Source organism: Onychostruthus taczanowskii, unplaced genomic scaffold (assembly GCF_017590055.1).
Source record: "Onychostruthus taczanowskii isolate IOZ18803 unplaced genomic scaffold, ASM1759005v1 scaffold76, whole genome shotgun sequence".
NCBI classification, from domain to species: domain Eukaryota; kingdom Metazoa; phylum Chordata; class Aves; order Passeriformes; family Passeridae; genus Onychostruthus; species Onychostruthus taczanowskii.
This window is the reverse complement of record NW_024505450.1, coordinates 3,654,116-3,679,348: the sequence shown is the minus strand read 5'-3', so window position 1 is coordinate 3,679,348 and position 25,233 is coordinate 3,654,116. Positions and strand designations below refer to the sequence as shown.

Sequence of the window (25,233 nt, the reverse complement as noted above, 5' to 3'; positions counted from 1 at the left end):
ATAGAGTTCAAAATATGCTCCAGATGGTAAAAAACACAAATCAGAAATAAATCAATTTATAAAAAAAAGAAGAGATTTGTTTTTATTGCCATAATTTAACTTTAAAATATTCACAGGCTTCCTTCTGGTTCTAAATTACCCCAGAATACTTTGAGCTAATACTCCTCTGAATCCAGAGAAATTTAAAATTCTCTGGTTTTGTTTTTTTTAATATAAAATAGTGTGATGTCGGATGCCAAAATAGTCAGAAATAATACAGAAAAACACTTGACCACACTGGAACTGTCCTCAGTGTACATTAGTAAAAGGAACACACTGGCTCTAAAGCCTGAATGAGCCATGCCTGGAGAGGAGATGAAGCCAGATAACTACACCAGACCAGAGAGATTGAGAAAGGATAGAAGTGGAATGTGACCCTGCATTTTTAAACAGTGATAAGAGCCTGATCTTACTATTATACTATTCTGGTACAGTTCATTTTTTTTTATTTTTTTTTTAATTGAATTATGCTGTCTTCAATATCAAACACATTCTGGCAGGTGTCTGGCTTAACAGTTTTGAATACAATTTCAAATTTCCACAGCACTAATGCATAAATTTAACTGTAGACTGGAACCAAGTGTCTGTCCACAGTTCTGAGAGCAATACCACATTTACATTTTGTCATCTATTCCACGTAACAACCAATTCCAAGGTGATACTGCTATTTTGAATTACTAATAGTCACACAAAAATGAACTTTAAAAATAATTGACAACACTTTGCTGAGGACCACATCGGCATCTGCAGAGGTAACAAGAAAACCTCTGCATTAAAATTATAAAATCATTCTTTTCTTCTCACTTCAAGTAACATGACCAAGGAACTACAGCATAGAAAAATAAAGTTGGGGGTTTTTTTTAGCTCTAGCAACAATGTTTACACTAGAGGCAAGCACATATTACAGGTAAAGAAATATTTGCTCCAGAACAAACCCACATATATTTGGCCACTAAACCATTCACTAAGTGTTTACAGTCATTATCCCAAAGAAATTAAAAGAAATAAGCATTCAGAACAAAGGCAAGACTCAAAAAACATGGAAGAGTCAAGTTGCTAAATCCTAGAACAACTCGGGAAAAACCTAGCTAAATTCAGCTTTCAGCCCCACAGACAATGTCCAGGAGTAAGATCACCTACTGAATTTATCCAAGATTTTGCCAAGCTCGTGCAGTGGTATACTTTATAACCTTGCATGGGGGGAAAAACAAGCAAACCAGAACGAAAAAAATGAACACAGTGTGACATAAACACTAAACAAAAAAGTACAAAATGGGCTATTTGAGAAAAAAATCTGAACTGAATTCAAATCATTCACACGAGCCAAGATATGCACAATCAGACCCACAGTAACTGAGCAAAATAAACATATCAACTCATTAAAGACCTATCTGCCTGAATGTGTCTTTGCTTTCTCTTCAGTTCTTATGGGCTATTCAATCACTTCCCATCACCGAGAAAAGGAAATATTGCACTATCAAGACAGAGCTATAATTAGATATTCTTCTATTTCACTTCACATATATGACTGAATGAGAATGGATGGGAAAAATATGAACAGAGATAATAACAGCAAGTTGAAACATTCAGTAAAAAATACATTTGGCACAGAATAACATCTCAGGTCTTCCACAGCACGTAATGCTGTGTTTACTGCAAAATTAGTTAAGTTAGTATAAGAGATTTTTAATGAAAACAATTATAAATTTAAAATAACTGTGTTTAAAGCATTTAACAGTCCCTAAGGTCAAGTGATTACAGCAGTTACAAGACCCGAGGGACATGTTCACACCAAAACAAAGTGAATAAATTACCTCAGCCAGTGTATGCAATCACTAAGTGACCACAGAGGTTATTCAATGTATAAGCCCAGCTGACTTCCACGCAAAACCAATAATGAGAATGTAACAGCCAAAGGGAAAAAGCATTTAACTAGCAGAAGCTGCTGGAAGGGCTGAGAACTTGGGAGAATGGGAAAGGGGGTGTGGAAGGCAAGCTCCATGGCTTGGCTGTGGAGGCAAGGGAGGAGGATGAGTGTTGGGGAAATGGACAGGCAAAATGCTGAACGTTTTTCCCAGGTGAAAGGCCCAAATTGTGGCAAAGGGATGCAAGACTCTAAAAATGTAAACCAGCAGGGTTTAAGCAGTGCTCTCAGCCCTGTAAAACTGGGATATGTAACGCCCAGTGAAGGACAAGCAAGGCAGGAGCTCAGAATAATCATCTCTCAGCCTTCCCCTCGGCTTCACTGCCAGGAAAAACGATGGACAGTTACGTGTTTCAGTTATTCTAATGGAGGCAAGACCTGGTTTTTACCACAGAGTGGGTAAGATAGGCTGCAGAACAAAAACTAGCTTTGTTCTGGCTTCTCTCCCTCACGACATAAATGATCGGATGCCTTGTCTTCACTGCAGCTTCACAACACAACTGCCAGTGGAGAAAATCAGAGCCAGGAAAGAAGGCAAAACATTTTTCTGTAAGGACCACCTTGTATTTGATTCACAGTGTGCAGCTCTGGATCAAGGCTCCTACCAACTATGGTGGAAAAAGATGGTACTGAGGAAGCACAAGGAATCCTGCTTGCCCCTGGTATGTATTTTTTTTAAGCAGAGCACATCACCACCTCACATCCTTGAAGGCATTAAATCTTCATAAGACACAGAATAAATAATAACATAATAAACGGTAAAGCACAATTAACACATTTTGGAGACAGGAGTCTGAAAAGAGAGGCAAAAGGACATGCCTGACCTTGGTGTTTTGATTCCTGAAGCAAATATTCACCAATATTCCTGCAGGTGAAGCAACTTGCTAGCTTGCCCTGTGCCAGGAGGCTAATAGCTGGTATTGTCATTCATATATATACATACATACATACATATATATATATACACACACACACACATATATATGTATATTTATATGTATATATACATTTATATACATATATACACATATATGTGTATATATATATGTGTGTATATATACATATATATGTATATACACAAATATATGTATATACACAAATATGTGTGTGTGTGTATATACATACACACATTTTTTATGTGTATGTATATATATGTGTCTTTATATATATATGAGAAAATGCAAGTGGATTCTCAATATGTAATTAAAGATTTTCTTTGTATCTGAACTATAAAAACCTGAGGCCAAAGCCAGCAGGCCCTCACACAGTCAGAGCTTCCAGTTTCAGTGAAACTGCCTGCAAAACCTGCTTTTTGAGATAAACACTACACTGTCTTCTACATGAACTATGCTTATATGCTAAGAAAGCCCCCTGGTAAATTACTGAGGCTGGAACACACCTATCCAAAGTGTTATAGTTCTTCTGTGGGGAATGTTAAGCCAAGGACCTATGTGCTAAAATAACATCATCATGACCCCCCTGTTAGATGCAAGGAATGCCAAGTGGCTGCCAGCCCTGCAGGATTCCCTTGGGAGGGTGAAAGCACCCTGGCAGATTATTTGGGCTGGCTTCCTGCAGCCCTGAGTGGTTTCAAATGCCAAGCAGTGGCCACAGGCTCTGGCTGCACCTAAACAGCATTTGTGAAATTTGTGAAGTCACTCTGGAGCCAAAGAGGAGCTCAGGTGGCCAGAGAACTGCTCTCAGCAATGCACTCAGGGAGATCTGTGCCCTCCAAGAGGCAATTCCTCCTCTGGAGCTGCAACTACACACGGAAAAAGGATAGTTTTGAGCCTATCAAATCTAGTACCACTTTCTAAAAATAAGAACAATACAGCTAAGTTGCAGTGGTATGGTTAGAATATGTGCACAGCAATAAAAAAAAAGAAGGAAAAGCGTGCACAGCCATAAAAAAAAAGAAGGGAAAACACCCATTCAAACAGGATTATGGAAATCAGAGGAGGTCAGGTAAAAAGAAGAGTATGAGGAAAACACAAAGAAGGATGACAAGACAGACAATGTAGAAGTTCTTCTATTGAAAAACCTCTTTTTGTAAAACCAAATGTCCCCTACGTATCTCTTGAAGGGTCAGCCAAGGAACTCCAATGCAATAAAATTATGTAGAGGTGCTGCATATGATAAAATAGGTAAGACACACATAGGATAAAACATGTAGAGATGCTGCCATCACACAGCAGGCAAGAGAGACTGCAGCAAAACCTGACAGAGCTATGCTTCAAAATACTTTTTACATAAAGCTGTAAATCCATTCTGATGCTTTTTAGAAGATCAGCTGCTCGAGTCACCTTCAGCTGTGGGTATTTCTAGAGCAAGAGGTGAGCTGGCAGTGCACAACCAGCCTGCCAGTGGCATTTACAGCAACAGTTCCCCTCCTTCATTTTGGTTCTCTGCTTTTGCTATTTAATTTAATCAATTTAATTTAATCAATTCCAGCAACAGGCTGTCAGGGCACTGCTGTCAAATACAGCAGGATATGGAAGGTATTTGTAGTGGGTTTGATTTGTTAATTTGGGGGGTTTTTTTGGTTAATGTACTAATGAGCTCATCACCAGTGCATTCACTGGGATGTACTCTCTTATTTCTTGTTCTGAGGTAGGACTAGGGGAAAGGTAAAGCAGGCTTAGAACTTCAAAAGGGCCTACAGAGAAATTTATTAATAGCAACAAAATGAAAAAGTAATAAAAATTACAACAAAACTTTTAGGACACTTCTCATCTTTCTATAGCCTTTTCTTTTTTACTGATAATGTAAAGAAACAAAACGTAAAATTTTAGTTAGTTTACTACTTTTAGAATAACCTTTCTTTAGTTTACTTAGGGAGACAAGTCTTTCTTGTTAAGGTTATGGAGACTTCTCTATAAGAAAATAGCTTTTTCGTGTTTCTTTTCACGAATAGTAGTTGCTTGGGAAAATTTGTAATTGTGACATTTCTTCTATTTTTATAAGCTTTTTTTACAGTTGTATTTATGGACTATGTTAACTTATGGGGTACTGGTTTAAGGGTAAAAGTTTTCATTATCTATCTTTAAAATGATCTTTATCTCTGGAAATAGAGGTAGAAATCAAAAAACAGAAATAGAAAAATCTTTTTTTTTCTCTCCCTAGAGACAGTATTCTACCAAAGAGATGGTGACTGCCTGTGCTCAAAGATAAAATGCCAGTACTCCAAATCCAAGGGGCAAGCATGTGAATATCACCCCTCAAAAAATTCTCCAAATATAATATATGTAATATATTATATATATTATATCTTTTATCTATTATATTATATATATTGTGTGTTATAATTTATATTAATAATATAGTATATAATTATAATAGATAATATAGAATATAGAGTATTATATATTAACATTATAGAGTATTTTTATATTTCTATAATATTATAGATATATTATTTATATCTATTTTATATAAAAATATATAAAAATATATTTAATATATAAAAATATATTTTTACATATATATGTTGTTATATTATTATATTACTATAATAATTCTCTTCCAAACAGCATTATTGATTCTGCCGCATGGGAAGAAGGACTTTGATCATTTCCAATACACTGTCACTTCCAGCTCTGCTGTAAGCCACAGCAAACCCAAATCACAGTGAGCAGCAGCTTCTGGAGTGCACACAAATCCCCCCAGCACCAGCTAAGGGGAACACTGCATCCTTTGCAAGAGGTGCCACCACCTCCTCGGTACCCCCGGGTGGCTGCACAGCTCTTGTTGTGCAATGAATCTTTTCCCCAGGGTAATGCAGAAATGCAACCAAGTCTCTGAATTTGTCTTAATTAACAGAATTATTATTATTACTATTATTGTTATTAACAAGTGAGGCTAGAAGCAGCACATGACATGAGGACAAGCGCAGCGAGGGCAGGGGGAGATTCTCCAGCGCCCTAATTCAATTAGCAGGCAGTGAGTGACACCGGGACAGCAGAGGTTAATTGGGGTCACCAAAAGGCAGTAATTCCTTACCTAACCAGTCATTAAACTTCTTAACCTCGGAGGGCAGTCCCAGCTCGGTGAAGTCGCCCGTGTGGAGCAGGATGTCCCCGTAGGGCATCTGGATGCCATCTGTTCTGGAGTGCGTGTCTGAGACGCAGACGAAGCGCGTGTGGCCCGCTGGCTTCGGAGTGTCATATGGGATGGGGTCCACCCTGGAGCAGACACAAAGATCCCGTCACTGTCACGAGGTTCAAACCCTCAGTCCATTACTGCAGATATCAGCTGCAGTGTCACAGTGTGAGCACACATCTCCCTCCCTCCAGGAAAGCAGCCACGCAGCCACGGACACACGCCACGCTCTGCCAAAAACCCAGGAGGGACCACAGCGCTGCTAAAAACTTACCTGGTGAGGACAGGAAGATTAAATACACGCAAGATACGGCCGCTCTGTGGTACTAAAGTGTGTTTAGACACGGGGAAAAATGGATTTAGGAGGCTTTGAATTCGAGTGTTTTACGTGCTGCGTCTTATACGGGGACAGGCACAGGGCCATGGGATAACAGGGCTCACAGGTGGGCCAGGAACGGGCTCTCACCTGAGCTCAGCAGCTGATTTTGTTCAAGGGCACAGGTTCTCAGCATACAGCATTTGTTTACACACAATAAGGTGCATTCAGGAGTGCTTTGGTGGAGGCTGGAAACTGCAGAACATAGTGACAGCTTCCTAAACTCATACAAAATCCTGAGCTCATCATCCCAGAATCTGTAAAGTCAGCAACTGATGTGCTATCACATTAAGCAATCGTGTATAAAACTTTTTTTTTCTATAGCCAACAATGCTAAAAATTTAGTTCAATTGATTATTTGCAAGCTGTATTTGGTAATTTGATCTTATCAACTACATGTGACCCATCAAGGAAGTCTGGTCATTTGGTTTTTGGTGACTTTTTTTTTAAGCACAAAAGAGGAAAAAGAATAGGTAATCGAAATGCTTTATGCATTAGTGATTAGAGGGTCTAATTTGTAACAGAATAACTTAAATACAAGAGGCAACCCATTGCCTACTTTGGAACTGCAATTATTTCTCTGCAGAGTTACCATAATTTGATTTGCTCAACAATTGAATAGCACAGCATCTGGATTAGTGCCACAGAAAATCCCATCCCAGTTCCACAAAACTTCAGCTCATTCCATTGATGTGCCACTTTGATCATGGTTAGAGCTTAGCTTCAGCTGGAAATGTTGAGGTATTTAGGAGTTATGTCAGAATAACAGTCCACTTACATCTCAAATTATCAGGCTAGTGAAACCAAGCTCCAGCTACTTTAAAGCATCCAAACACCAGCAGACATCACTGTGAATTTGTTTGTCCTAAATCCCCACAGCTATGATGAGATGTATGGTCAGTAACAGAAAATAAAGCACAAACCTTAAGAAAATCCTGACTTTTGAAGTATTGCTTTTGTTTACTGAACTGTAAGCTAAATTAGCATTTAGTTTTTACTGTGTGAAAACCTCTGCCAGTGCCTTGAACTTCAGCTCCCTGCACAGGTGAGAAAGACCAGAAGCAGCCTGCAGGGTGCAAATCAGCTCCCTGCCCTGGGGAGTTTTATTAAAAGAGTGGCTCCAGAAATCAGACTCCATATGGGTATGTCCTGGTCTCCAGTGGAAAACTGCCCCTGTGAATGCACTTACTGAGTTAGAATTTAATTTTGTTAGAATTTTAAATTATATTATATTATTATATTTGTTAGCTATTATATATAGTATATTACATTGATATATACAATATATATATATAATACATACTATACATATATTATTTATTCTATTTCTTAGACTATTCACGGCTAAAATATTAGTGGGGGAAGCAGAAGGGGTGAGATATTTGTTAGACTTTCCCTAGGTACCATAATTAGGTCTTTCCAATCAAGCTGTATTTACCATCAAAGCACCATACCTCATTGACATGGACCACTGAATTAATTTGCAAAAGTCAGGCTATCCAAGATGATGCTTACTTTAAAAACTGATTCTATTGCCAGCTGGACTGGAGAGCAGAGAATTTAGTGGATGACTCTTCCTGGGGGTTGGTATTGTAGCTCCTGTTCCACCCAAAGCACCAGGTACAATTACCTGAGCCATGAAACTGGTTACCACTGCAGAAACCCGGGAGAAAAATCCAACAATCAATGGATTTTATTTTTTTTTTTTTTCCTCAGCAAGGGTCTGAAATCAACAAGGTTATTACTCCAGAGGAAAATTAATTTACCCATTGAAATTGCACTGGCAAGCTGGGCAGAACTGCAGCCATAGTGCTTTCCTACATGGTGCCTTCCTTCCAAAATATGTGGGTCTCCAAATCAACATTTCCCTACTTCCCAGCCTGTTTACTCCAGACAGCACAAGAAATGAACACCAGCTTTCAGCATCAGCACAGAACTTGCTCAGAACATCTCTGCTTGAGCCAAACCAGCACTGCCTGCCCTGGGGAGCCCAAGTTTGTTTGAACACAGCAGCCAGGCTTTGCTCTGCAGCTTCCAAACAAACCCTGTCCTGCACTAGAGTATGACACTGAAACCTGGTTTAGGATTTTTCCATTCATGCCATGACTTACAGAAAATTCTATAATCAAAATTCATTAAATCCCTGATCCTTCTTTCTCTTCTTTGCAAACACCATGATGTTGCCAAGTAACCTTTTATCTGCGTCTTAGCTTCCTTCTCTCCTTCAGTAGAGCTTTCCTACTAAGTATTTCCAAGTGAGATACTGCAGGTGATTGTGTTCAGTCCATCCATTTATCATACTCAGAACAGTCCTTCAATAAAACTCAATAAAAGTGGTGTTATTGCCAGTCCTAAAGGCTCACGCTTTCCTTCCACCCGCAGCTGCAGCATGGCAATCAGCAATATGAGAGCCTCCTTTCCCACTGCATCCCGAGAGGACTGGACTCTGAAGGCCCTCTCACAGCTCTGGTGACACCCTGGGCTGTGAGCATCACCTTTCCTCCTGATCTGCTTTCTTCCTTTTCTACTTTCATCCTTCTTGCTGATCTACTCACAAACCAGCAGCTGGGGGCTGCACACTGGCATTGCTAAAACCTCTGTGGCAGTTCTGCATCTGACCCTTCCTGCAGTTCAAGCAGATGAAATAATAAATAATAAAATAATTATTTCAGCCCTAATAACTATAATTAGTCATAACAATAATTATAATTAATCAGAATTATTTATGTCCACCACCATTCTGCTGAATCAGAGCACGTACCTAAGAAATTCAACTTGTTCTTTACCTTTGCTGCAAACACAGTGCATCCCACTAACTCTGACACTCTCCATCACCACCAACACTTTGGTTGTCTTCCATTTTCTTGACCTGGCAGACTGAAACACTTCACTGATTATTTGATTACTGCATTTGGAACAGCATGCTCACGGAAAGATGCAGTAAGAGATATTTCAGAATAATTTAAATGTTTCTATATTAGGATTAATACAGTAATCAGGACATAGAAAACAACTAAGATATGTTGCACCTTAGAAAATCAGGCACGTGGCTGGATTTTAAAAAGCTTCTGTACGACCCAGAATGAAATCCCATAAGGCAGTTGAGCAATGACTGCTTTGCGAGATCACGACACTAATGTAAGATCTGTCACATTTAATGCATTTATGACAAGGGTCCAGGAATCAGAAGGGACAATGTAACCTTCATACACTTCTACAAGAACCTTGTTTATCAGATAAATACTTTACTAAACTGCCCTTACCACCAGTGGTTCTCATTTCAAGAGTCCCCCAGGTACAAACCTCAGATTTACAAAATATGGGGGCTCCTGCAAGAGATGCATTTCCTCCCACACTACCTGAAAGGACAGCATTACCCAAGCTCTGATTTGGCTCAGGTGGCGTTCAGAGTCCCTTCCCCAAATGCACAGCTCCTCCAAAGGTGGATGAGCGCAGGTCAGGGGGTGAGTGCTGCCCCTCGCCCCGCCAGCTGTGCATACAGCAGCCCAGGCACTGCTCCATCCTGGGGCTCACAGCAAACCCCACCCTGGCTTTCAAAGTGAGAGATTAAATAAGCACAAATGAGCAACACACACCACACCAGGGGGTTTGACCAGCGAGGGAGTGGGGACTGAATTCAGGAACTCACACAAGGGCAGATCCTTGGGCCCCTCACACGTGCAGGGGTGTGGATGCTGACAGTCTGGCCACAGAGAAAGCCAGATCAACTTCCCCAGGCATTCTTCTGGGGAGTTTTGAGAAAGCTCAGAGAAAGAATTAAAATAACCCTTAATCTTTGCAGCTGGTGTTTTAAACTTGTAGTTTACTTGTAAGACGTGCACAAAGAGTGTTGTTCCTAATTAGCCACTCTAAGTACACTGCATGTGTACAGTATATGTGCACAAGAAGAGTGTTGTTCCTACCAGCCTGTACTGCACTGGGTACATCTGTGACTCAGTTTCTGGGTTTGTTTTTTATGACATCTGAATAAGTATTCATTATGCACCCATTTAAGCACAGGCTTCAAGTCAACACACATCAAACCCACGTGTGTTGTTGCACTTACTTGTGTACTTGTAAGATGTGTCCAAGAAGAGCATCGCTCCTAATCAGCCAATAATGTGAGGAGTGTTAATTGAGGACCAATCAGAGCTGTCTATAAAAAGAATGTGATGTATAATAAACTCCACATTTACCTTCTAACAACACAAAAATCTGTGTCACTTGACTCAACCATCCCTAACGCAACAACACCGCAGGGGCAAAGGACTTGATTTAGGATGTCTTGCCACAGAAGAGACACGTTAACTGTGCATTTCAGCCCAAGCCTACACCAGTTACTCATGAGGATGTCTTATAAATCAGGAGGGCTGGAAAGCTCTGGGACAGGCAGGGCAGTGCAGCCCTCCTACGGACACAGCTGCAGCCACGCTGGGACCCTGCTGCAAAAAAACCTCAGAAAACACACAAGCACCACCTTCCTGAAAGGAGTCACTTTTGATTATAAAGGATAATTCTGCATGGGCGAGCTCAAATGCTGAAAATAAGGGTCTTGGGGTGTGTGGGGAATGAATTTGTAGAGAATTTTTGAAGTTTAATAGAAAATTTAGATAGTATGCATTTGTATACAAACTTTGAGGTGAGACGTTGATTTAGAAATACTATGGAATAAGATAGATATTGTTGAGAGAGAAATACAGTTAGAAATAAGTTTTAAAGGGTGGTTTCGTAAATGAGACTAGATATTTTAGAGAAATAGAACTATCGAAGATGTATTGTAGTAAAACTTATGAGGGGTCATTTTAGATGATTAGTTTTAAAACATTTATAGTATAGTGTGATTAAAATCAGTAAGTTGAGAAACACTTTTAATGTATTGTAATTAAGAAACAGTTTTTGATTAATAGTAATAGTATACTATTTGATTAATAGCAATAATGTAAATTATAACATTTGTAATTTTTTACATGAGATTGAAAATAGAATAAAAGTTTTTAAAATGTTTTCTGTTATTTTATTTCTGAGTTACAAGAAAACTGAATCTAACAGGGGTGGGTTAGCCTGGGAACCCCACAGACTGTTCACTGCCCTGCTCTCTCAGGCTTTGAGATATTCAGACTCCAAATCCCCTCTCAGAGAGGGATTCCCAAGAAACCAATTTATTAAGCCAGGAAAGTTTCCATTTCCTACCATGGAGTAAATCACTCAGATGAACGCAGCACCCACAATGGACAAAACATGAACAGATGCTGAAAACTCCTCCTGCAGCCCCTCTCCCCACAGCCCAAATCAGCATTATTCCTGCTTACAGCCCACCACTCTGCAAGCTGCCTCTGCCAGAGGTGAGCAGAAAAGCAGGTAATTTTCCTGTCCCCAGGCTCTCCAGATGCATGAACAGTCCCATGACACTCGGGCCCATGTCCTTCCCAGCCTGTGTCGCATCAGACGCTGGCTTTTCATCTCAGTAATTACTCCACTGGGTATATGTGTGACTGAATTTGTGGGTTTATTCTTTATGACATCTAAATAAGTATTCATTATGCATCCATTTAAGCACAGGCTCCAAGTCTGTGTGCCACATCAAATCCTTGAGTGTTGTTGCACTTACTCTGTTTTGGGAGTCACTTGCAGACATCCTCTCTAGTAACTAGATAGTTAAAACAGAGCTATATAACTAGCTTTTAAAAAGCATCCTACTCATACCTCCTGTGAATAGTCATCATTGTATTTATTTACAGTTTAGCTTCCTCTCATATAATTTCATACTTTTCTTGCTACTCCTATTTTCAAAGTTTGCAAACAAAATACTTCTTCAAAGAGCCAATTAGCTCGGTGTGTTTATTTTTGATTAAAATACAAATATTTCCTGGGGGAAAAAAAAAAAAACAAACACTTTTAAAAGCTTGTTTCTTAGTGCTGTCAGTTCCCCCTTCTCAGCTAAGGCAATGGAAAACAATATTTTTGAAATGGGAAAACAAAAGCAATATATTTTCTATATCTTCAGGTTTTTGTTTCTTTGAATTCATACCTGTGTCTCTACACATGCTCCCTCTGGCATGGAAAATTCAGGAGAAAAGAATGGGTTTCTCTGTGAAAACTGCTGTGTAAATGTATTTGTTTCTTTATTCAAACCTCACAGCTTTGTTATGTTGTGATATTTGTTATTGCTCTTAGAGCCAGTCCCAAGTCCTGGAATAGGGCAATCACATGAAACTTGTTAATTAATTTCTGTTAAAATTTATCACTAAGTCTCTCAGCTGAAGGAAAATAGCATGGAATGCACCTGCATGCCCGGCAGCATCCAAGAAATGGAATGAAAGTAACAGATGTGTGATTGTTCTTATTTAAAACAAACAAACAAACCAAAACTCAACGCTATCACGCCAACTTCACAACTCTCAACTGAGTTTTTAAGGCCACAGACTAGGAGGACTATATCAAACTGTAAATGTGTCTACATTTTGAAACAAAAATTTAATACCCTAATTTCCAAACCTTCAAAACGCGAACACAAACGTCATTTAAGTTCCCCTGTCAGAAAAACATTTACATGCCCGCAGCTGCTTGTGATACAACACATGCTGAAGACACAAAGCCAAACACTAATTTCCTCTCAATACACAAAATTAATGCCCAAATATAGCATTGCTTTAGTTGGCCACTGTCAGCCATTAATTGTTTAAATCATACATATTAATGCTTTTGTTAACTTGACTCTGTCTTCCAGCGCGCTAAAACACCAAGCCAACATCTGGTTTCTCGTCTGACTGAAAACAAAGGGATGCAAATACCTTTCCACACTCTCCCTGGTAGATTTGATTTGTGCAAGCACACATATCCAAGAACAGACTCCCCCAGACCTGGTGGAAAGCCCCACCTCTTCTGGAAACCTCCACGTACATGTGTCACCCACCAAAGCCTCAGAGGCTTCTGGAGAGCTGTAAAACAGAGCTCTGATATTTATTACAGAAATGGCATTAATTGTGTCTTGGTGCAATGTGGGGGAAAAAAATAAATTACATTTCCAAAGCCACAGGAGGGTTCAATGCAGCGCTCAGCAGCTTACTGCTAACGCTTCCAACAATTATAGCTGCAGGGAAATGATGGATCTTTTTATTACAGGTTCTGGAGCTGTTTTACTTCCAGTGAGATTTATGAGATTAAACAGAAAAGACCTATATTACCCACTGTCATCATCTGGGCAAATTTAAGAAAACTCTCCTTTACAAGGAATTTACAATCATATATCTTCTCAGCCCGACTTAAACCTTAACTAATTAAAGACTCCAAACTCTGTTAAACCCAGATTCTGGTCAGTAATAAGAGCAGAAAGAGCTAAAATCCAGATTTGCCATGCTGTTCTTTGAGGGGCAAATAGTCATCTGGCCTTTTCTGAAGTACCTGACCTCTGCCTTTGATACTAATGGGAATTCAGAAACAGAATTGCTTGAGCATTTTTGAAAATCCTACTAATCATCCCTTTGCAGAAAAAAAATTTCTTTTAAGTCAAAAAAATACCTTCTAAAATTTAGGTGTCAGCGGCTTCCCAAAGGTTAGAGAAGTAAGACAGAATTGAAAAAAAGAAGTTTCAGTACCAGTATCAGCATCACTCTAAGGCCCAGACAGAAGTTTCCTTTAAATAAAATAGTTAACCATTCTTATGCTGGTATGGTTTCAATTAAAATTCATTAAGAAGCACTTTTCCCCTATTTTTTTACTGCTGTTTTTGGGGGACTGCTATAAATAATGTCTTTTTCCCACGCTGACAGAACTTATTTGCAGGCAAAACTGCACCTACTAGGAGGGTAAGTCAATAAGCTCTCAACACTGCAAGATTTTTATTTCCCTACTATAACCTATCCAAACATCAACTCATGAAATACACCCAGAAAGTACAACCTGGCACCCCAAGTTTAATTTTAATTTAAGGACAATGAAGCTGGAAAAAGGCACATTTTGATACATTTAGCGAGGCTAAATTAATGTGCGGTATCCCTCCAATCATTTCATTTCAACTGCAGGGATCATAAAATGTACTGGATTTACTTCTAGGATGGAAACCACAGAGAAGGCTTTAGCTCTTGTTTCAACAGTAAAACAGTGTTTCCAAAATGCAGTGGAAAAAAATTCACCCTAAAACAAGCAGAAGCAGATCTCCAGAACAGATTACATTGTTCTAACTTGACATGCCATCCTCCTCAGAAATTAGGGCAATTCTGATCAGAGAGACCAAAGTCACAAAGTTCTGCCAAAACAGAACTGTGTAAGCATGTACTGCAGTATTCCATTGCTGATGCCCATTTATATTAAGAATCATATCTGGAATGTCATCAAATGTACAGAACTCATCTGCATAATTCATTATATTTCTTTGGAGATGATAAATTCTCCAGAGAGACAATAACTCTTACGGAATAGGGGAACTGGGCAAGTGGACCTGAAGGTGCATAAGACCTTGAGAACTCATTCTCTTTGGAATTTGCTGTTCAATCTAAAACCTTTCTTCATGTTCAGAAACAAATACTCAGTGTTTAGATACCCACAGGATTAAGCCCAGAGTGTTTGCAAAGAACCACTTGAGGCTGGTTCTGATTCTTTTCCCCCAGCACATATTTGGTCTAAGGCACAGTGGCTACTTGAAATTGCAGCTCCAGAAACACAAGTGTTCTTCTTTAAGCCCCAAGTTAAGGACACAGTGCAAGCCAGAGCCTCTGCCCTCAGCCTGCTCAAGTAATTTTCTTCCTGACCTGCAGGTAACACCCTCTCCAAGGGATGGGATGCAATTCCATCCTCTCCTGAACACACTGCTAATCACAGGCCTCTGCTGCTCTCCCTCCTGGCTTGGCTTCCACAGGGGTGATGGGACTGAGGCACAAAAGCCCTGCTCAAAGGAGAGGCAACTCCTGCTGGGCAAACACCACTTGTGAGTTACCAAAGGCACAGGATGCACAGAATGCCACCAAACAGCATTTCTGAGTTACTAAAGGCACAGGATGCAAAAAAATGCCACCAAACACCACTTCTGAGTTCTAAAGGCACATGATGCACAGAATGCCACCAAACACCACTTGTGAGTTACTGAAGGCACATAGTGACACCAAACACCAATTCTGAGTTACTAAAGGCACAGGATGCAAAAAAATGCCACAAAACAGCACTTCTGAGTTACTAAAGGCAAAGAATGCCACCAAACATCACCTCTGAGTTACTAAAGGCACAGGGTGCACAAACACCACTTGTGAGTTACTAAAGGCACAGGATGCCACCAGCACTCCTGTGGGATTGTCACTGATGTTAGGAGAAACAAACTGGGACACAGAACTCAAAAAGAAATGTCCTAGCAGCTGTGCAGCACGACAGACTATTTAAAACATGACATACTATTTTAAACATGACATAATATTGTAAAGAAGTAAATTGGCAGACATCATGTGTTACTACCTGCAACATGAATTTGTGCACGTGGGACCAGTGTGGGTGTTCTGTTGAGGATGGGTGAGTAGAGTGACATATAGATTCTGAGGTTTTAGAAGATAAATGTGAGTTTATTAAAAGCTACACTTTTTTTAATAGGCAGTTATGATAAAGGTGGACTTGGTTGGTCTTTAATTAATACTCTTGGTTAATTAGGAATAACACTCTTTTTGTAAACGCTTTACAATTAACAATAAGTTCAAAACACTAGGTGTAGGATTGTTTCAATTCTAATTAATACACTCTACACTACTACTTAAATAAGAATAACACTCATATTGCAAACACTTTACAATAAGCTCAAAACACTAGTTGTAGAATTGTTTTAATTCTCTCTCTGAGCTTTCTCAAAACTTCCCAGAGGAATGTCTGGGAAGGTTTACCTGACTTTCCTCCCTGACCAGCTCCCAGCATCCACAAACCAGTACAAAAACCTGTTTCTGTTAGGATGTGTTTTGTCTCCTGCACTTGAGCTACAAGCTTCTCCAAGGTGTCAGCCATAAAATGCTTCCCATCAAAACACTTTTTACAGCATTTAACACTGTGTTCCTACTAAATAAAACCCTGCAGAACAGCCCTGCTGTCTGAAAAGGCCCTCTACCACTGCCTTCTACCAACACCAAAACACAGGTCTCCACCCAGCATCCAGGGTAACAAAAAGCTCAGTACCACATTCAAATGGTTAACTGGAATTAGGTGAGCTTTCATGCCCTGTAGTCACACAGCTGGCCTAATATTTGTGTACTCCTAGAAATTCCACTGCAAAAAAATTTTGACACCAGTTTTCTTAAGCTCAGCTTGAAGTCTAGATGTAGACTAGTGAGGGATCTGAATTGGTCCCAGGGTGTATAGAAAAATATATACTTATCTCATAAAATTTTCTTTGTTGCAGAGGAAGAAACAAAACAAAAAAAAAAAATCACCAAAACAATTAAATAAAACAAAAAGAGAAAAAAATCCACCTTAACTGCCAAAAAAACCAATTTCTGCTCTTAAGATATGCCTCAAACTTTCACAGAAACTTTGCTGGAGACACAGAAAGGTAAGAGGCAACTTTGGGCTTAAAATTCTGCTGGAGAGAATTGAGCACTTGAATCTTTTTCTCCTTTATCTTTGCAGGGCAATTGTCTTCATTGCAGCTAGCAGCATCTCCTGACACACTCCTAACATGAAATGCAGTCCCAGGCACAAGTGGATTCAACCAACAAAACTGCAATTCCTTGGTGGAGGGATTGGAGGGGCTGCAGTGGGCTGGACCACAGGCAGTTTTTATTTGTAAAACACTGAGCAAATACATCCCCAGCTAAAAAGATTCCACGAGACAGCTCTCCCCACCTTTTCTCTCTCTCTCTCTCTCTCTCCAGTATTGAATAACTTATGACAAGGAAACCTCAGGTCAAACAGTACACATTCCACAATATTTCAAGATACAAACATTAGCTCAAGTGAGAAAAAGCTTGGTGAATATAGCTGTGGGACAGAAAAAAAAATCTCATGTCTTCACCTAGCAGAAATCTGCAGGAAGGTAACTCCAGCTGGAGATACTCCTTGGAAATGCACAATTCATTCTGATTTGCTTTCTCCCCCTTTATAATTTTTGTTTTCAAATCTCTCTTATTATTTGGTGTTCTCATTCGTTTTCCATGAGTATTTATACATGACAGAGGCTGCTGAAATCAGGACCACCATCTTCTCATAGAAAATACAACATATCTCATGGATAAAATGCAGCAATGACTGTTTCAGTTGTGCCATCACTTTAACCTGACTGTGGCATTTATTTGACACACATCACGTTTATAGAATATTATGAGAAGCAGTGCTGCATATAGGATCAGGAGGTTTTATCAATAATGTAGTTAATAGGCAGAGTGTTTGTGGGCAACCACAGTGCTACAGGTTATCTCAGAACATTTGTGTTTTGCTTATACTTCTATAATAAAAATTAATGACTTCAAAGTCCTCAGTGGGAGTATCTAGGACATTCATATTTATCAGAACTGTTACTGGCTTCTGCAGTAAGCAATTATTCTTATTGCATTAAACCGTTCATTTCCAAAGATGTATCCCCAAAAATCAAATAAATCCAAGAATGAATTATAGTCAAGATAGAAATTTACCTCAGGGATACTTTTAGAAAACTCAATTTAAAAACACATTTACTTTTGCCTCTGTGCCAGCAACAAAGGCAGGAGAAAAGGGGGAAGAACAACAGAATCGTTTTGATTTCAGTATTTCCTACAAGAAAATTCCAAAGCCAAACAAGCTGCAACCTCTCAATACCCAGCTTCCATCTGTGAAGGGTAGGAAGGCATTGCCACCAATGACTCAGAGGTTGCTGCTAATTGTACAGACCAAATGAATAATGCTGAATATGCAACAGAATATTGCTTTCAGTGCTGGCCTTGAAAGCTTTGAAAACTCTGCTGCTTCCCAACCCTTGTGCTGAGCACTACCAGGATTTTAGCTGGCATGACAGATGCAGGAGCACACTGCAGAAAGTAATTTCTGTGTCAAGTACAAAAGGCAAATAGTTGCAGTATGAAATTTAGAGAAAGAACGTGACAAGGAGAAGCCCCGGGAAGGAGGAAAACAAGCTGCACCACATAACATTTTACGATACAAAATGAGATGTGGGCAAGGCAATTTCACTTACGTGATTCATTTTATAAGCAATGCAAATGCAATCTCGCTGATTATGCTCCAAAACAAAAGAGGGAATTTCATTACTTCAGCCAGTGCAATTAGACATGCAGAAATCACAAAACATCCTATCTAGCAGCAGAACAAATGGAAACCATCATTTCCCATTTAGATGGGAATAACCAAGGTGGGTGAAATGCATTCTGTGGTGGTGGGTGCTGGGGAGGCATAAACTGAATTGTGCAGCCTTGAAGCTCAGTCTGTGCTACATACAGACACTCACAGAGATTAATTCCACCACATTTGTCATAAATGAGCTAAAGATACCTCAGAACCCACATGACATGAGGCAAAAAACCCCCAAACATCAACAAAACTAACAAAAAAACCCCAAACCAGTATCTTCCCCAACAAAACAAAACACCACTTAAAAAAACCACCCCAAAACTACACACCTATTTTTTATACAAGAGTCTTTTCCAGTTTTTATTTATCTTCTGGTTTCTCAAAGCTTGAAAACAGGCAGTTACTCTGAAGTCAGGCAGGCTGTGTGAATTAAGAGTGCCATTGCTTTCCCTATATGGCTCCCTGGGGAATCCATTTATTAGGCACAGGCCTGTTTTCTGATTTAGCTGAAGCACTTTTCCTAGAGAATATCACTGTCCACACCAAGAGGAATTTTCGAGTAACAGCTGCAGAACAGCCTTTTTCTGTAGGAACTGTCTTGAATCAGTTCCCCTATATGGATACACAGCGTTGATTTCCAGCCTCATACTCCTCTTAGTACTTAAAAGGAGAAGAAAATTACATGTTTTTAATAGGTAGTCTAATAATAGAAACCTCAGAAAAGCTTCAGCTTCTTGAAAATTAGCAGTAAAACTGAAAGTGACAAAAGCAAAATACACAAATAGATGGAATAGTAGGGCACTCAGCTATACTTATTTGGGTGTGTTGCTTTCAGTTTAACAATCAAAACCACTTTTGCTTTGACTAAGAATACGTGTAAAATTGCACCCACCTACCCATCCAGAGTCATATTTCTCAGCATGTAAATGAAATCCTAATTCTTTTGATTTTATCCATTAAGGAGCAGGAAAAAGTACCTTCCAGGGACAGACTACAAGAGAATTCCACAGCTCTGCAAGGCTGCGGGGAAGTGCAAAGGAAAAAAGAAAAAGGATGTTTCTACGAGCTTGCAGCAAAAAATCATTACTGAACACTCTGTGAAAGATACAACTATTAGGGTAGTTTTTAAGGAAACAGGCTAATTCACTAAGTTGCTTAAGGAGACAAAAAGAGGGGGAAACAATCACTTGAAAAAACGTGGAACTTAAAGCCTGGGAAGAGCTGTCTTAACCATTCCTTTCTTTACATCTGGATCCACTGGGCTGTTATTTTTCTTTGCATTTCTGCATTGTGGCAGTGCCAGTGAAATTCCCAGTTGCACAGCACTGTGCTGGTGCTCGCTGCAGTCAATAAAGTCAAAGTTCACAGTGACCATAATAGGACAGGAATGTGAGCTGGGTGAAACCACTCTGTTCACATCAATACTGTTACAGTCACCTACATTAGACAAAATTAGCAGTTGAGTCTCAGTTCTTTGACTGAAATGACTAATTTCCTGCAACCTTTCTCCTCCTTCCTCCCTCATAACGTTTTGGCAATCAAGAACAGGCTTAGGGACTGTTTCATAACGAATGCAGCCCTTAAGGGTAAAACTGGCAAGATACTCCAGTCTGTTCCAGAAATCCCTTCTGCAAATCATTATTCCATCTAGTTCTACTCTGCTGGTTTACTCCAGCCTATAACATCCTGAGCTCCTTCATCTTCTGCAGATTGTGAAGACTTGAGACAAGCTGTACTCCTAAAGCCAAAACCTTGTCTTTCTAGAACTAAAATGCTCTGGTCTATCTACCTCCTGGAACATCAGCTTCTCTAAATCTTTCCTCAGAAAGGGCTCTGCCTGCATGTTGCTGTAAAAAATGAAAGGTGACATGCTCAGAGGCTTTCCACTAGTGACTCCTTTTGCCTCAGAGCCCATCTCCTGCACTTGCTTTTCCCCACTGTTGTTACCTACAGTAACAAGAGCCACATCTATTCCTCTCCTTGTCAAATAACATGACAGATTTTTTAAATAACAATCACCTTCGAGTGATGAAGAGAATCCCATGCAGCTCCAAAGAGCTGTGCTCATCTCGCCCACACAAATGACATTTTCTTGTGTGAAACATTACCATCTCCCCAAAGACCCTTTCTCAGCAAAGCAATACTTTGCTGTTACTGTGGCTGATAGCTGCATACCCTTTACAGTGTCACCCAGAGAGCACCAAACACAACTCAGTTTAACAAGCACAGGTGCATATTCTCTGCAAAGCAGCAAAATCACTTCACTCACATCACTGTGTCACCGTACCTGTCCTTATAAGCCACGCTTGGCACTGCCCCCAGCAAACACGATCCAGTCAATTGCCCTGCCCTTGACCTTTGCTAAGTGAGAAGGCCCAGAGAAAACCCTGAATTACAGACTTGCCTTTGAATTACACCTCAGCTGGAGGCAACCTGCCAGGTGTGTGTACCAAGCCGTCAGTGAGCAGGGGCTTGCCTTGTTCTGCTCAGCTCAGGCAGCTCTCTGGAGGGAATCTAACCTCACAGCAATTTAACAAGGTCTCTGGCTCGTGGCACGTGCCACTCGCTTTTTCAGTTCCCATCCTGATGGCAACAATGGAATTCCAGTCCAAGCCTGAAGGGAACGTGGGGAGGGAGTGTGGGACAAAGGGAATTCAGCCCTGGGACTTTACTGGTGGCCTGCCACCAGTGTAAGAGATGTCAGAGCTGCACTCTGAGGCTGAGACAATGTACAGCCACTTTAACAGCTAGGAGCAACTATGGCAAGTGCTGCTGAACTCACAAAGCATGCTGTCATTTTTCACACTGCTAAGCAAAACAGACCAAAGTGTTAACCACGAGGACCTGTTGTGCCCTGGATTTTCCCTGATCATCCTCAGTGTGTGATTCTCTCTTTTATGACTGTCTGAACAAGCTCTGGCTCAGGGGACATGATACATCAGGAAGCCTGTCAAGGGGGGGTGCCTTTAACACCCATTCCATTCACAGGTCTGGGAAGGGCCACTATTCCTTCTTCCTCTCCCACTAAGCCAGAACCTACACCTGGAGCTCACATCCTCCCAAGAGCAGGCATGTGCTCAGGCAAACCTCCTCCCAGCCCCACTCACTGACAGCCAGGACTTGCACATCACAGCCCAGAGAGGAGGATTTCCACAACAGCCAGGCTGACCGAGATCCCTGCTCTCTGTGTGCCACCTGCCCCTTCCCGTGGAGTGGCTGCTGACTTGGACTAGTCCTGGAAGCTGCCTGGCCCCTCCAGGACTGGATTCAGCTCAGCAGAGTCAGCTGGGCCTAAGCACAAATGAAGCAAAGGAGCAGCAGGGCACAGCCTCCTCCCTTCTGCCGCGTGCTGCACCAACACAGCCTTTCTCCCACGTGGTAAGTGGGGTGGTGTTTTTTCCTCTTAAGGCAAAAATGGGGAGCTCCTTGGTCTAATGAGAGTTTTCTCTATCTGCAGACACAGTTTGATCTTGCTCTGCGAGTTCAACTTGCAGATGACTCCTTCTGTTAGAGACGGTGTTAGGCTTGGGTGGGAAACAGCCTCCTGAGCAGGAAAATTAAAGGCAAACAAAACAAATGAAGGAAGAAAAAAGGTAAAGCAAATATCTTTACTATATTGAGATAATAAGAGGCCTGGCTGCAGTTTTCTAATTGTTCTAAGGGGCTGTATTTCACAACCTTCTTCACACCTGCCAGTCACAGCATCTCAGTCCTGACCATCCAGGCTTCTCTGTCATTTCATTCTCTCTGTATCTTCCTTGGCCAAAACTGTATTCTAACATGGTCTCTTATAGTTCCTTAAGCAGTAAAAGCACCCAGTGACCACGCTATACACAAAAAAACCCAAATGATGCTCTGCCCAATTTCACAGACTCTGCTTTTTCCTTGTTTTCCTCCAACCACCTCATTTTTCCTGAGGGACACAGCGACAGGAATGCCACATTAACTGCCAGCCCCATGAGAAGAACATCTCAATCACCCATTATAAGCAAGGATCAGACCTCTCAAGTCCCCTGGCCAGGCTGTTTCTGCCCTTGCAGTAACCCTGCAGCATGGCTATCACTGCCACTTCTTATCTTATCTGCTCAAACATTGTCTGCCAGGGGCAGACGGGGAGCCAGACCTAAACAATGATGTGAAATGAAGGCTTCCTCCCAACACAGTCTTGAACTTCTGATCAAACTGATCACTCCTCACCAACATAACAAGCCCTGTTGGGGGTTTAAGGGCTTTAAAATCCAGCTCAAGGGAATGCAAAGAGGAAGCAGGCTTCCAAAAAAACAGCAAAGCTCTCGGTGCATGCAAACATTCTCTCTGGGTACCAGCTATGTGTACATGTACATACACAGACACATGTAGGAACAAATAACAAATATACACCACGGGGATGTTTGGATTCCTCAGTGAAATTCTTTTCTGTTAAAAAAATAAATAAATAAATAAAGGAGGGGTTTTAGCTCCATAGAGCTTAAAACACAACTGAAGCAGCAGCAACTTTTCCAAAGCAAAGGAGCTGGTATTTTTTAACTGCATTAAAATTCAGACAACTCTGCACTAGAATTTGATGCTTGTTAGAGAAAATAAGTTTTTCTATGCTTCTGTAAGAGTAAAAAAATCCAATAAAAATGAAACAAAACAAAAAAACTAAACCCAGGAAGTAGCAAGACTTTTGCCTCCATCAGGCCACTTCCTACCAAGACTATAAGCTTTAATCTGTGTCATTCTTGGGCAGACCTGTTAACATGATTAACATCAGAAGTACACCAGCTGCACTGAAGTGCACGTCTGGCCTCTGCTCAGATTAACTGCCCTTTCTTCCAGGGAGCCTCAGGTAGAAGTTCTAAAGGGAGATTTAGGGTTTCCAAGGGTGGAAGACATCCCAGCCTGCCCAAGGCCCCATTCATTCCACCTGCAGTGGGACCATATGAGGAGAGGAGACAAAGGGCTCTGCAGATTCAATGTGAGCCAAGCAAAAGCTGTTTACTGGGCTTGTAAACGTTGTTTATATTTACTTCTTATCTTGTCACACATCGTTTGATTGGTAGCTCTGCTTCGTCCACGAGGCAAGCAGGCATCTTTTTCTTAATCTAACTGGTCAATGCTGTAAGTGACATTTTACTTGGGTTGACACCCCTTTTCTGCTTCTTTCTTCTCACAACATCGGCTTTTTTATCCCCAAAGATGACCTTGTTCTTTAGTTCCAGAGGGTCAGGCTGGTCCATTCAGTACATGTCCATTTTCCTGTAAATATGATCCTACAACCATGCCCACAGCTCCACCAAGGCCTCAGCACAGGCAAGCTCCAGAGCCTCTGTGGGGCTTTGTCAGGGGCTATCTTCTTATAGAAGAAGATATTCTAAGATATTCTAGATTTATTTGGATTATAGATTTCTGCAGATTTTTTTCCTGCAAGTTACTTATCACACACAGTCTGTCCTTCCAGACCTTTCTGGAAACAGCTGCAGGACTTTGGGGCTGTCTGGTGGTCCTGTCCCCCTGCTAGAGCCCATGCCCATTCTGAATCTCATTTGTGCATGTGTGTTGTGCTTATCTCCAGGCACTAGCATGAGGGTATTTGTCCCAGAAAAATTCTGCCTCCCTCCACATGGCCCCTGTCTCCACCCACATCCTGCTCCTTCTCACAATATGTCATTTCCAACAACCCTGGGCTGTCATTTCCAACAACTCTGGGCTGGCTCCACAGCCCCCTGACAATGGGTGTTTGAGACAAACACAGAGCCCTTCTGGGCTCTGCAGACACTGTCCCACAGTGCAAAAAGGGCTGGCACTTGTGTGTTCCTGCACCAACCCCTGCATCATCACCACTGCGGCAACACCTGGCAGCCCAGCACCCTGCACACTCCAAAAGCACTGCAGAAACTCAGGTTCTCACTGATCCCGCCCCCAGGTGCACTCAGGCCCTTCAGGATGTAGGAATTATCTCCTATTATTCTTGTAACCTTGAACAACTTTGGGAAATCCTTCATGTCCTGCTGGGAAATCTCATGTGGGTTCATTCCACCCTTGCACTTCACCCACACAGTGAACTCTGAACCAGCTGACACCACAGAACAGCACAACCCAGCCACTTCTTAGCTTGCAAACTCTCAGGCACACATTGAACACAGAAGAATTACAAATCTGTCCAGGGATACAGATCAATAACCTCACCCTTCAGCAGCACTGCCAACCCCTGCAGCCCCCAGCACCTCTTGCCGTGCCCAGCTCCTGCTCCAGGCTGCTGTGCCAGTACAGGGACAGAGGTGACCAGGGCTGGAGAGCTGAACTGAGCACCAAACTCCAGGGATTTCTCTGAATTCCCAACTGTCCTGTACAATACAGCCAGCAGCAGCACCACCCCCAAAGAAGCAGGGCAAAAGAGATCTCATAAAACCTCTCTTCACACACCTCCTGGCATTGTGAGGGCAACAACAGTGGCTTGAATCCCTCAAGCCACGCTGGATGTTACAAGAGAACTTAAGTTAGAGCAGCATAAAGCAGCCCCAAGGTGCAGGTCTTGGTGAAATCACTGTGCAGATCAGATTGCTGGCCC

The 25,233-nt window shown here is 41.1% G+C and overlaps 1 protein-coding gene across 2 annotated transcripts in view; it reads right to left on the bottom strand.

Moving 5' to 3' along the window:
• Positions 1-25,233, bottom strand: part of MPPED2 (metallophosphoesterase domain containing 2) — a 109,189-nt gene that overhangs the window by 64,905 nt on the left and 19,051 nt on the right. For both annotated transcript variants that reach the window (XM_041423292.1, XM_041423293.1), the window contains exon 3: positions 5,963-6,144. In XM_041423292.1, the coding sequence (XP_041279226.1) occupies positions 5,963-6,144 (182 nt within the window). The remainder of the gene's footprint in view (positions 1-5,962; positions 6,145-25,233) is intronic.